This window comes from Coregonus lavaretus, assembly GCF_964263955.1.
Source record: "Coregonus lavaretus genome assembly, chromosome: 34".
NCBI lineage: Eukaryota > Metazoa > Chordata > Actinopteri > Salmoniformes > Salmonidae > Coregonus > Coregonus lavaretus.
The window spans coordinates 30,094,086-30,108,251 of record NC_140021.1 but is presented as its reverse complement, the minus strand read 5'-3'; the positions used below and the strand labels follow the sequence as shown (position 1 = coordinate 30,108,251).

At 46.1% G+C, this 14,166-nt stretch overlaps 1 protein-coding gene across 1 annotated transcript in view; it reads right to left on the bottom strand.

Annotated features, from left to right (window-relative positions):
• LOC311109024 (rab effector MyRIP-like) overlaps nt 1-14,166 on the bottom strand; it is a gene marked incomplete at both ends in the record, with an annotated part of 164,821 nt that overhangs the window by 23,860 nt on the left and 126,795 nt on the right. Inside the window, 1 exon segment of the mRNA XM_084151808.1 lies at nt 6,796-6,932. Coding sequence (XP_084007934.1) covers nt 6,796-6,932 — 137 coding nt within the window.

Genomic DNA, 14,166 nt, shown 5'->3' with positions numbered 1-14,166 from the left:
CACCTCCGGCTTCTGTGGGACCGTACTCTATGCCATCCCGTAAACAAACACACACACACACACACAGACAAATACACACAAACACGCACGTACATATGCACAACGTACAGACACACAGAGACAAAGACGCATGGGCCACACACACACAAACATGCAGAGACAATCCATTCAAACATGCACACACAATCCATTCACAAAAACACACAGACAACTACTTGAGTCCTGAGAGTTGCCATAAACAGACATATCGCGATACACTCCTGGCTCCGCATGTCACCGATGTGACAGCGTTTGGCATTGCGTGGTTCGCCACAGACAGACAGACACACATGGATTTCAGGACAGGGCTGTGTGTGAGTCACTAATGTTCCAGCTGGAAGCAGGAAGCAGGAAAGAGACAACAAAGGTCACCAGTCACTGACTCAATGGGTTGGCTAGGGCTATACATACAGTAATGGTTGTGTGCCACGCTGTTGACTGCGCAGTCGGGCATCAGATTGCTACGTCATATTGTCGGGTTAGCTCATATGTTAAATGCCTATCCAGGTGTAGTGAGATCTGGCAGGCATCCGCAATGTAGTCAGCATGGAATGCGGCCATTCTGTTTGTTTGACCTCACATCCCACCGGACCACAATTAGTTGAGTCAACATTGTTTCTAGATCATTTCACCGTACCTTATCGAAACGATCATGTTCCATCAGTGTGGGAATCAGTCCTGGATGTTGGAGTCCCTAAGATGGCGCTGACGGAGAAGGGTGACATCTTACGATTTCCAACCCAACTTTGCTATTTAGTTACTTTAATCGTGTTTATCTTTACTTTTTTTGTACAGAAAGTTCATACTATTATCACATATGACCGCCAAGCACTTCTGAACATCAGATCGACAGTTACTAACCTCGATTTCGACTTTAAATACGACTTCAACTCCGACTCAGCTGTTCCACTGTTCATACCCTATTCCTTTGATCCAAGGGCCAAAACACTGCAGGTATAGACGCGGGAGACGAGGTGGAGTCCTGGTGAAATTGAGGTGGAGAGAACACCGAATGGCGCTCCCCTCCGTTCTATTGGCAAAGGTCCAGTCACTCGAGAATAAGATGGATGAGCTTCGTTCGAGTCTCCTATCAGAGAGACTTGAAAAGCTACAATACTGTGTCTTACTGAAACGTCGCTGGATGATGACACTATACACTTAGTACTCAGTGGATTCTCCATGCAGCGACAGGATCGGATGGCGGCTTCGGGGAAGTCGAATGGAGGTGGAATGTGTTTTTTCATAAATAACAACTGGTGTGCTGCTTCAGGTGTGAAGGAAATCTCGAGCTTTTGCCCAACTGATATAGAACACCTCATGGTAAGCTGCAGACCCTTTTATCTACCAAGAGAGTTCTCATCCGTTAATTATCACGGCTGTCTACATCCCTCCATAAGCCAACACCACTCTGGGACTCAAGGAACTGTATGGGGCCATAAACAAACAAGAAACCGCTCACCCAGAGGCAGTGTTTCTGGTGGGCGGAGACTTTAACGAGGGGAGAATTAAAACCCTCTTACCTCACTTCTACCAACACGTCTCCTGCGCCACTAGGGGCGCAAAAATTCTAGAGCACATTTATTCTACCACCAGAAACGCATACAAGGCCCTCCCTCGTCCTCCCTTCAGAAAATCTGACCATGACTCCATTCTCCTGCTTCCTGTTTACAGACTAAAGCTCAAACAGGAAGTACCAGTGGCAGGACTTGCAGGCAATAACGGATTACAAAGGGAAACCCAGCCGTGAGTTTCCCAGCAATGCAGAAATCCCAAATGAGCTAAATGCTCGCTTCGAGGAATATAACACTGTGCCTTGCATGAACGCCCCTGTTTTTCCGGATGACTGTGTGATCTCGCTCTCCGTGGCCGATGTGAGCCAAACTTTTAAACAGGTTAACAATCACAAGGCCGCCGACGGAATACCAGGGCACATTCTCAAAGCATGCAGAGATCAGCTGGCAAGCGTATCACAGACATTTTCAATCTCTCCTTGTCCCAGTCTGTAATCCCAACACGTTTGAAGCTGACCACCACTGTCCCTGTTCCCAAGAGCTTCAAGGTAACCTGCCTAAATTACTATCTGTAATTATGAAGTGCTTTGAAAGCCTGGTCATGACACACATCAACACCATCCCAGACACCCTAGACCCACTCCAATTCGCATACCGCCCCAACAGATCCACCGATGACGCAATCGCAATTGCACTTCACACTGCCCTCTCCCACCTGGACAAGAGGGGAAACAACAATGTGAAAATGATGTTCATAGACTACAGCTCAGCGATCAACACCATAGTCCCCTCCAAGCTCATCACCAAACTGGGGACCCTGGGACTGAACCCCTCACTCTGCAACTGGATCCTGGACTTCCTGAGGGGCCAGCCCCAGGTGGTAAGGGTAGGCAACAACACCTCGCCACGCTGACCCTCAAGACGGGGTCCCCTTAGGATTGTGTGCTTAGTCCCCTCCTGTACTCCCTGTTCACCCACGACTGCGTGGCCACGCACGACTCCAACGCCATCATCAAGTTTGCCACGACGGTGGTAGGCCTGATCACCGATGGCGATGAGTCAGCTTACAGGGAGGAGGTCCGAGAGAAAAACCCCATCCACATCAATGATGGGGCGGTAGTGGAGCGGGTCGAGAGCTTTAAGTTCCTTGGCGTCCACATCACTAAGGAATTAACATGGTCCACACACACCCGCACAGTCGTGAAGAGGGCACGGCAGCGCCTCTTCTCCCTCAGGAGGCTGAAAAGATTTGGCATGGGCCCTCGGATCTTCAAAAAAGTTATACAGCTGCACCATTGAGAGCATATTAACTGGCTGCATCACCACTTGTTATGGAAAATGCACCGCCCTTGACTGCAAAGCCCTACAGAAGGTGGTTCGGACAGCCCAGTACATCACTGGGGCCGATCTCCCTGCCATCCAGGACCTCTATATTAGGCTGTGTCAGAGGAAGGCCCGAAAAATTGCCAAAGACTCCAGCCACCCAAACCATAGACTCCAGCCACACCAGTTGCCGCACCAGTTGTATTCGGCGCATGTGACAAATAAAATGTGATTTGAGTTGTAATGATTGGGGAACGTTATCTTGTGGTTCTGTGAATATTATCACGTTGTTCTACATAAACATTTACTGTGCGCCACTACCCCAGGAATGCTATCTTGCTTGTGCTGTAAAACGCTATCATGCATGCGGCACTGTTATCTTGCTGTTGTTGGAACCTTATAGTAGTTTGCGAGTGTGGGTGAATTAAAGCTAGATAGCATTAAGTAGAGTTTGTTATTTTCAATGTGTGGTGCTGTCTCTGTTTGACAATTCTCAGGCCACACTGAGGCTAGAGAGCAAAGACCTCTAGGACACACGTTTTCTCTCATTCTCTAAATCAGAAAGTGGGATTTTTAGAGGTGACAAGAGCTGGCTGTTTCTTAGGCTGTGTTTAGACAGGCAGTCCAATTCTGATCATTTTTTCACTAATTGGTCTTTTGACTAATCAGATAAGCTTTGAAGAAGATCGGATGCGAAAAGATACACAGCCAAAGTCAGAGCTGGGATGCATCCCAAATGTCACCATATTTCCTATATACTGTAGTGCACTATAGAACAAAGCCCCATACGGAATAGCCATTTGGGACTCGAGCAGGATAACATGATGCGCTCTCTTTGACAGTGTGTTGATTGCTTAGTGAACGTATTGCTTGAGTCAAATGTGTTCAATTTCCGAGAAAGCAATTCCGTAGCTGTCACATAGTATGTACAAACACGGCTCAAACGTTTTCACATCTTTTGATAAATAATGAAAAAATATACCTTGGTGAGAATTGGTAAACATAGATATTTTCAAATATAGCCTATTCTCCATAGATGGGCAGGTCTAAGATGAGTGTGTAAGTCTAGGGTGACAGGTCTAGGGTTGAGTGTATAGTAGGGTATGTGGTTGGAGGGAGTCCCTGACATATTGCATGTGACTCCCTTCACCTCCTCTCCAATGCTTTGGGTTATACATGGCCCATTGTGTGGCTACTCCTCCAATCCTTTATCGATGTTTAAAACAAGCACACACGTATGCACGAACGGACGCACACACTCACACAGGCAAGCAGAAACAGAAGCGCACACACACACACACATGTGCACGCACGCACGCACACACACACAAACAGGTCATTGAGGCCACATCCATCAAAGAAGTCCAGCAGTAGTCTGCTTGTAGGTCACACAGGTACAGATCTCACCTTCACTGCATACGACAGACTTGAAAGGTACAAATACCTCACATTTAAGTTCCAGACATGTTGGAGTGAAGGTCACACATCATTCTCAAGGGGAAGTGATGCAGTTAAAGTGATAGTTCACCAAAATTACAAAACAACATATTGGTTTCGTTTCCTGTAAGCAGTTTATGGATAAGGTAAGACGGCAATCGATGCTTAGGTTTAGTTTACCTGTCCACTGTTTCCAAATGCTCACTTTTTCGCATTTTTATCCAAAAACCAGTAGTCGAAGTCTTGTTCTGCTTACAGGGTACGGACACCAATATGTCATTTTGTAATTTGGGTGAACTATCCCTTTAAAATGGCAATGGAGTTAAAACCTAACCTTCATTCACCTGTGATTTTCAATTGGACGGAAAGTGATCTATTACTTTCAAATCCTATCTGCTCTTTTTCGAAGCGTTTGACTTTTCCTTTGTCAAAGGCTCCTCAACTCAAACCAACAGCTGCAGTCAGATTGATCTCCCCAAATATATTTTTTTCTTCTGATGATTCGAGGTATAGTTCGTTATGTCACTAACATGTGCCTTCACAATGTGGCTTCACACAATGTGGGCTCAGATGAATACAAAATGTCATCATCCAGTATTTCTACAGCGCCATGGCCTTGACCCATTATGGGTACATCTTTACAATCTTTACCCTTTCAATCTAATATACGAGGAAGAGGAGGAGGAGGTGGAGGAGGGGGAGCGCACTCAGAATGGTGAGGAGGACATTCTCAGGGACAACACACATGGCCGCACAAACACGCACGCACGCACGTGTCAGCACGCACGCGTCAGTACGGTGGGATGCAGTCTCTCAGGCAGTATAATCTGTTCAGCTCATCTGAAATGGGAGCCCAGCGGCAGCTAGCAGCTAATCCTATTTTCTGCCTGTGTGATGTAAGAGTGGCAGTGAGTGGAGAGGAGGACAGTAGAGGAGACGGGGAGAGTAGAGGAGAGGGGGAGAGGTGGAAGGGGAGGGGAGGGGATGGGATCAGAGGGGGACAGCTGGAAAGCAGATTGGCAGACAGTGGAGCTGATTGGACCAACAGCCACCAGTCAGGTAGACAAACAGTCACCAGTACTGGAGCTTTGACACTCCTAATGCTTCAAATAGTGATATAACTGCTATGACTAGCAGCTGTTCCAGTAGGCTGGCTAAGGAAATACAGTGGCCCTATAACTGCTATAAGTAGACCTTATGGCCATGTTGGACACTTTTGACAATACCAGCCTGTTCCACATCAGCATTGGAAGTCAGGGGGGTGTACCCTTCTGTTCAATCAACACATCCCTTTAAAGGGGCAATCTGGGATTTTTTTTACTTTTAAATTGATGATATAGAGAGCTATTAATTATCGAAGAATATCACTTTTAAAAGCCCCATCCCACCGCTGTTGATGTTTGAATTCCAGATTACCCCTTTAACCCACGGTAATATTCCCTAACTCTATACAATCCAAGCGGTCAGGCTGATGGAGGGAGAGGGAAACAACGGTCTCTGGATGCTGAGAGGATGAGGGCAGATAAAACGTGTCTCCACTGTTCCCACAGCAGGAACTAATCATTCAGAGACCAAAGTGGCCCGGGCCACTGAGGGGATTACGACCCAGCCAGCAGAGCAGCTGCCGCCCCATCACCACCACCCCACCCAGGCCTAGCAGCATGGCCACTCTGCTCTCTCCCATTAGGCTTACTGAGCAGCAGCCTTAACGCTAGCTGTCTGCTAATATTACACAAGGATTACCCCTCTCAAACCTCAGGGATTAGGACCGTCTACTGTATCCAGGAGGCTGCCCAGTGTTGGATGATGAGTGTGTTTGTGTATGAAAGAGAGATGACGTGTGTGGGGGAAGGGGGGTGGGGGAGTGAGTGTGTGTGTGTGGGGGGTTGGGGGGTACGAAAAATAGATAATGTGTGTGTGCGTACGAACGAGAGATAATGTGTGTGTATGTGTGTGTGACAGTGTGTGTTAGAGCAAAAGCGTGGGTGTGTATATCTAATGGCCATTGTTTCTGTTTTTCACCATGTGACTGAGTGTGGTTATCTCTACTGTATGTATGAGAGTGGAAATGTGACCTGAGACCTTTTGCCCCCTGTAGTTGAGTTACTGACTGAGAGCCATTAATACGCATTAACCAACATAGCACACAAAATGGGCCAGGCAGTAGGTTAGAGAGGGGCCATATAGAAGTCCAGAGAGATAAATAAAAAAAGTATATATATTTTTTGATACATGGCAAAAAGAAGGACCAGGAAGCACTGCAAAATGTAGAATGAAGGTGCTCTTTGGTTACTTGGTCATTAAATTAAGCTGGACCAAGGTACTCTTCATATAATTAAAATGCTTTTTTTATGGTGGAATGTTCCATAGATATTTTAAACTCCAGAGATATGACACTGTTCTGTACAAGAAGACAGAGAGAGGGAGAGAGTTTGCTTTGGACTGATGCAGTCATGAAAGGCCACGAGGAGACTTTTACATGTACCTGGTAGATCAGAGATGCCTCCTCTCTCCACTATGTGATTCCTGTAGAGCGTCTTCAGAACCTTGGCACTGCCGAACCTCTTGAAGCGGCTCTTCACGTTGTTATAGTACCATTCTAGAGACTGGGTCCTCAATATCCTGGAGAAGAAAGAGAGAGAGAGAGAGAGAGAGAGAGAGCGAGAGAGCGAGAGAGAGAGAGAGAGAGAGAGAGAGAGAGAGAGAGAGAGAGAGAGAGAGAGAGAGAGAGAAGGGAGAGAGAGAGAGAGCGAAGGGAGAGAGAGAGAGAGAGAGCGAAGGGAGAGAGAGAGAGAGAGAGCGAAGGGAGAGAGAGAGAGAGAGAGCGAAGGGAGAGAGCGAGAGAGCGAAGGGAGAGAGCGAGAGAGCGAAGGGAGAGAGCGAGAGAGCGAAGGGAGAGAGCGAGAGAGCGAAGGGAGAGAGCGAGAGAGAGAGAGCGAAGGGAGAGAGCGAGAGAGAGCGAGAGCGAAGGGAGAGAGAGAGAGAGCGAAGGGAGAGAGAGAGAGAGAGAGAGAGCGAAGGGAGAGAGGGAGAGAGAGAGCGAAGGGAGAGAGGGAGAGAGAGAGCGAAGGGAGAGAGAGAGAGTCAGAGGTGAAATTAAACATGGCACAGAGTAAAGATGGAGAAAAAAACAAAGGAACCGAGGAAAACTTCTAATCACGGCACAGTCTAACTTTGGCACAGCGTCAAGAAATCCATGTAAAAACTCTGTTTAATTTTATGTCTCTGTATTACTGTGGCAGAGCGAGAACTACCGCTTATCTCTTTCAGACAACGCTCTGGGAAACAAACTCTTTCCCTTGTGAACAGAGGTCAGTGAGAGAGAGCTGGCTTCTGTCCTGTTCCCCATCTATGGGCTGTATCACAAATGGCACCCTTTTTTCCAACTTAGTGCAATAAGGAAACCCATCAGAGCGGGCTGGTGGGAGGAGCTATAGGAGGACGTGCTCATTGTAATGGCTGGAATTACAGTAAATAAATGGAACGGTATCAATCACATCAAACATATGGAAACCGCATGTTTGACTTCGTTCCATTTATTCCATTCCAGCCATTACAATGAGCCCCTCCTCCTATAGCTCCTCCCACCAGCCTCCTCTGAAACCCATAGGGCTCTGGTCAAAAGTAGCGCATTATATAGGGTATAGGATGCCATTTGAGATGCAGCCCATGGTGTTATGCCACCACGACTGGCATTGTAATCACTGAGCCGTGTAAGTAGTCAAGCAGTCAACAGTCCCATTCACAGCCCCTCTCCAGCACTTTTATGAGAATACTTGCCTTGTTAATCCGATGATCCAATGCCATTGGAGAGTATTGTGTGTGTGTACAGTTAATTCAGAAAGTATTCAGACCCCTTGACTTTTTCCACTTTGTTACGTTACAGCTTTATTCTAAAATGGATTAAATAGTTTTTAAAAATATTCTAAAAACCTGTTTTTGTTTTGTCATTATGGGGTATTGTGTGTAGATTGATGAGGGGGGGAAAAAACTATTTAATCCATTTTAGAATAAGGCTGTAACGTAACAAAATGTGGAAAAAGTCAAGGGGTCTGAATACTTTCCGAATGCACTATATGTGTTCTGTATTGACTGTGCGTGAATGTGTATTGTGTGTGTGTGTATTGTGTGTGTGTGTATTGTGTGTTTGTATGTGTGATTGGATGGCCCATCCTTTTCCCTATGGCTTGGTGTGGATCTGAAGGGTGCTAGCTGCTCATACCAGACCAGACTGCTGTGGTCTGTGTGTTATGTAAGCAGTCATTTACGCTGGAGTGTGTTCTGGTTTACGAAACATGAGAAAAGCGCTCGCCTTGCGCCAATGTTGCATCGGATTGCGTGAATCTCTGCCAACTTCCGTGTTTAATCTCTCCCAAACCGCCGCCCGCCCTATTTCTTTCACACCACAGAAAAACCCTTGTCACATACTGTTCACGTAATGATGGACAAAACGTACTCACACGTGTGCGCACACACACACACTACATACACTGAGTGCCTAATCTGTTTTTTCATTCTATATCAGGGTTTTTTCTGCATAGAAAAGTATTGGGTGGGCTACCTATGTGTTTTTTCGTGTCGCCCATGGCCATGCCCTAGCCACACCCACCACCTAAGCACCATTTTGATCCAGAAAAAAAACTGTATATAGGTTATATATATATACAGTGGGGAAAAAAAGTATTTAGTCAGCCACCAATTGTGCAAGTTCTCCCACTTAAAAAAGATGAGAGAGGCCTGTAATTTTCATCATAGGTACACGTCAACTATGACAGACAAAATGAGAAAAAATAATCCAGAAAATCACATTGTAGGATTTTTAATGAATTTATTTGCAAATTATGGTGGAAAATAAGTATTTGGTCAATAACAAAAGTTTCTCAATACTTTGTTATATACCCTTTGTTGGCAATGACACAGGTCAAACGTTTTCTGTAAGTCTTCACAAGGTTTTCACATACTGTTGCTGGTATTTTGGCCCATTCCTCCATGCAGATATCCTCTAGAGCAGTGATGTTTTGGGGCTGTCGCTGTGCAACACAGACTTTCAACTCCCTCCAAAGATTTTCTATGGGGTTGAGATCTGGAGACTGGCTAGGCCACTCCAGGACCTTGAAATGCTTCTTACGAAGCCACTCCTTCGTTGCCCAGGCGGTGTGTTTGGGATCATTGTCATGCTGAAAGACCCAGCCACGTTTCATCTTCAATGCCCTTGCTGATGGAAGGAGGTTTTCACTTAAAATCTCACGATACATGGCCCCATTCATTCTTTCCTTTACACGGATCAGTCGTCCTGGTCCCTTTGCAGAAAAACAGCCCCAAAGCATGATGTTTCCACCCCCATGCTTCACAGTAGGTATGGTGTTCTTTGAATGCAACTCAGCATTCTTTGTCCTCCAAACACGACGAGTTGAGTTTTTACCAAAAAGTTATATTTTTGTTTCATCTGACCATATGACATTCTCCCAATCCTCTTCTGGATCATCCAAATGCACTCTAGCAAACTTCAGACGGGCCTGGACATGTACTGGCTTAAGCAGGGGGACACGTCTGGCACTGTAGCATTTGAGTCCCTGGCGGCGTAGTGTGTTACTGATGGTAGGCTTTGTTACTTTGGTCCCAGCTCTCTGCAGGTCATTCACTAGGTCCCCCGTGTGGTTCTGGGATTTTTGCTCACCGTTCTTGTGATCATTTTGACCCCACGGGGTGAGATCTTGCGTGGAGCCCCAGATCGTGGGAGATTATCAGTGGTCTTGTATGTCTTCCATTTCCTAATAATTGCTCCCACAGTTGATTTCTTCAAACCAAGCTGCTTACCTATTGCAGATTCAGTCTTCCCAGCCTGGTGCAGGTCTACAATTTTGTTTCTGGTGTCCTTTGACAGCTCTTTGGTCTTGGCCATAGTGGAGTTTGGAGTGTGACTGTTTGAGGTTGTGGACAGGTGTCTTTTATACTGATAACAAGTTCAAACAGGTGCCATTAATACAGGTAACGAGTGGAGGACAGAGGAGCCTCTTAAAGAAGAAGTTACAGGTCTGTGAGAGCCAGAAATCTTGCTTGTTTGTAGGTGACCAAATACTTATTTTCCACCATAATTTGCAAATAAATTCATTAAAAATCCTACAATGTGATTTTCTGGAGAAAAAAAATCTCAATTTGTCTGTAATAGTTGACGTGTACCTATGATGAAAATTACAGGCCTCTCTCATCTTTTTAAGTGGGAGAACTTGCACAATTGGTGGCTGACTAAATACTTTTTTTCCCCACTGTATATATATATATATATATATATATATATATATATATATATATATATATATATCCCTCACTGCCCTGATGGAAGTCAGAGTGTGTGTGTGTGTGTGACAGGTAGCAGTATGTGTGTCTCTCTATGCCAGCATGAGACAAACCAGATACATACAGTATATAGACACTGCTAATAGAGGATCCTGAGTGCCTCTGAAGGTCCTTTGTTTTGTAGACTTTCATCCCTCCCTCCATCCCTCTGTTCTCTGTGGTTTTATTACCCTCCTCTCCCTTTATCTGCTGGCCTGCCTAACGCGCGGGCCTCCTTAATTCACGCCTGGGGTCATCCAGGTTACAATAATAGCTGCCGGGAAAGAGCAGAGCGCCCAACTGAAAAGGCCCGGCTGGTTTTTATCTCTGGCTACTTGCTTCTCACTGCCGCCGCACAGCCAAACAGGAAATAAATGAACTCAGAATAGCAACTGAAGAGAAACAGGGGAGAAATACAAATGGTTTCTGTGTGATAAGGCTTAACGTGACACAGAGGGTGAACTGGGACCCAGAGGTATACACTGAGTGTACGAAACACTTGAGTACACAACACATGAAGGACATCTGCTTTTTCCATGACATAGACTGACCATGTGAAAGCTAAGATCCCTTATTGAGGTCACCTGTTAAATCCACTTCAATTAGTGTAGATGAAGGGGAGGAGACGGGTTGAAGAAGGATTTTTAAGCCTTGAGACAATTGAGACATACACTACATGACCAAAAGTATGTGGACATCTGATTGTCGAACATCTCATTCCAAAATCATGGGCATTAATATGGAGTTGGTCCCCATTTGCTGCTATAACAGCCTCCACTCTTCTGGGAAGGCTTTCCACTAGATGTTGGAACATTGCTGCAGGCACTTGCTTCCATTCAGCCACAAGAGCATTAATGAGGTTGGGCACTGATGTTGGGTACTGATGTTGGGAGATTAGGCCTGGCTAGCAGTTGGCGTTCCAATTCATCCCAAAGGTGTTCGATGGGGTTGAGGTCAGGGCATCTTTGCAGGCCAGTCAAGTTCTTCCACACCGATCTTGACAAACAATTTCTGTATGGACCTCACTTTGTGCATGGGGGCATTGTCTGGGCTCCCGAGAGGCGCAGCGGTCTAAGGCACTGCATCTCAGTGCTTGAGGCGTCACTACAGACCCCCTGGTTCGATTCCAGGCTGTATCACAACCGGCCGTGATTGGGAGTCCCATAGGGCAGCGCACAATTGGCCCAGCGTCATCCGGGTTTGGCCGGTGTAGGCCGTCATTGTAAATAAGAATTTGTTCTTAACTGACTTGCCTTGTTAAATAAAGGTAAAAAAAAAAAAAAAAAAACAAGCACAGAATCGTCTAGAATGTCATTGTATGCAGTAGCGTTAATATTTCCCTTCACTGGAACTAAGAAGCCTAGCCCGAACCTTGAAAAACAGCCCCAGACCATTATTCCCCCTCCACCAAACTTTACAGTTGGCACTATGTATTGGGGCAGGTAGTGTTCTCCTGGCATCCGCCAAACCCAGATTCATCCGTCATAATGCCAGATGGTGAAGCGTGATTCATCACTCCAGAGAACGGGTTTCCACTGCTCCAGAGTCCAATGGCGGCGAGCTTTACACCACTCCAGCCGACGCTTGGCATTGCGCATGGTGATATAAGGCTTGTGTGCAGCTGCTCGTCCATGGAAATCCATTTCATGAAGCACCCGACAAGCGTTGCTTCCAGAGGCAGTTTGGAACTCGGTGAGTGTTGCAACCGAGGACAGACGATTTTTAAGTGCTACGTGCTTCAGCACTTGGCGGCCCCGTTCTGTGAGCTTGTGTGGCCCACCACTTCGCGGCTGAGCCGTGACGTTTCCACTTCACAATAACAGCACTTACAGTTGACCGGGGCAGCTCTAGCAGGGCAAACATTTGACAAACAGACTTGTTGGAAAGGGGGCATCCTATGACGGTGCCACGTTGAAAGTCACTGAGCTCTTCAGTAAGGCCATTCTACTGCCAATGTTTGTCTATGGAGATTGCATGGCTGTGTGCTCGATTTTATAAACCTGTCAGCAACGGGTGTGGCTGAAATACCCAAATCCACTAATTTGAAGGGATGTCCACATAATTTTGTATCCAATTATTTGGAAAGTATTCAGACCCCTTGACTTTTTCCACGTCTTGCTATGTTAAAGCCTTATTCTAAAATGGATTAAATCAAATGTTTTCCTCATCAATCGACACACAATACCCCATAATGACAAAGCGAAAACATGAATTTTAGAAATGTTTGCAAATGTATTACAAATAAAAAAACAGAAATACCTTATTTACATACTGTAAGTATTCAGACCCTTTGCTATGAGACTCGAAATTGAGCTCAGGTGCATCCTGTTTCCATTGCTCATCCCTGAGATGTTTCTACAACTTGATTGGAGTCCACCTGTGGTAAATTGATTGGACATGATTTGGAAAGGCACACACTTGTCTATATAAGGTTCAACAGTTGACAGTGCATGTCAGAGCAAAAACCAAGCCGAGGTCAAAGGAATTGTCCGTAGAGCTCCGAGACAGGATTGTGTCGAGGCACAGATCTGGGGAAGGGTACCAAAAAATGTCTGCAGCATTAAAGGTCCCCAGGAACACAGTGGCCTCCATCATTCTTAAATGGAAGATGTTTGGAACCACCAAGGTTTTTCCTAGAGCTGGCCGCCTGACCAAACTGAGCAATCGGGGGAGAAGGGCCTTAGTCAGGGAGGTGAGGTGACCAAAAACCCGATGGTCACTCTGACAGAGCTCCAGAGTTCCTCTGTGGAGAATGGGAGAACCTTCCAGAAGGACAACCATGTCTGCAGCACTCCACCAATCAGGCCTTTATGGTAGAGTGGCCTGACGGAAGCCACTCCTCAGTAAAAGGCACATGACAGCCCGCTTGGAGTTTTCCAAAAGGCACCTAAAGGACTCTCAGACCATGAGAAACAAGATTCTCTGGTTTGATGAAACCAAGATTGAACTCTTTGGCCTGAATGCCAAGTGTCACATCTGGAGGAAACCTGGCACCATATCTACAGTGAAGCATGGTGGTGGCAGCATCATGCTGTGGTGATGTTTTTCAGCTGCAGGGACTGGGAGACTAGTCAGGATCAAGGGAAAGATGAACGGAGCAAAGTACAGAGAGATCCTTGATGAAAACCTGCTCCAGAGCACTCAGGACCTCAGACTGGGGCGAAAGTTCACCTTCCAACAGGACAACGACCCTAAGCACACAGCCAAGACAATGCAGGAGTTGCTTCGGGACAAGTCTCTGAATGTCCTTGAGTGGCCCAGCCAGAGCCCGGACTTGAACACAATCGAACATCTCTGGAGAGACCTGAAAATAGCTGTGCAGCGACACTCCCCATCCAAACTGCTAGAGCTTGAGAGGATATGCAGAGAAGAATGGGAGAAACTCCCCAAATACAGGTGTGCCAAGCTTGTAGCTTCATACCCAAGAAGACTAGAGGCTGTAATCGCTGCCAAAGGTGCTTCAACAAAGTACTGAGTAAAGGGTCTGAATACTTATGTAAATGTGATATTTCAGTTCTTT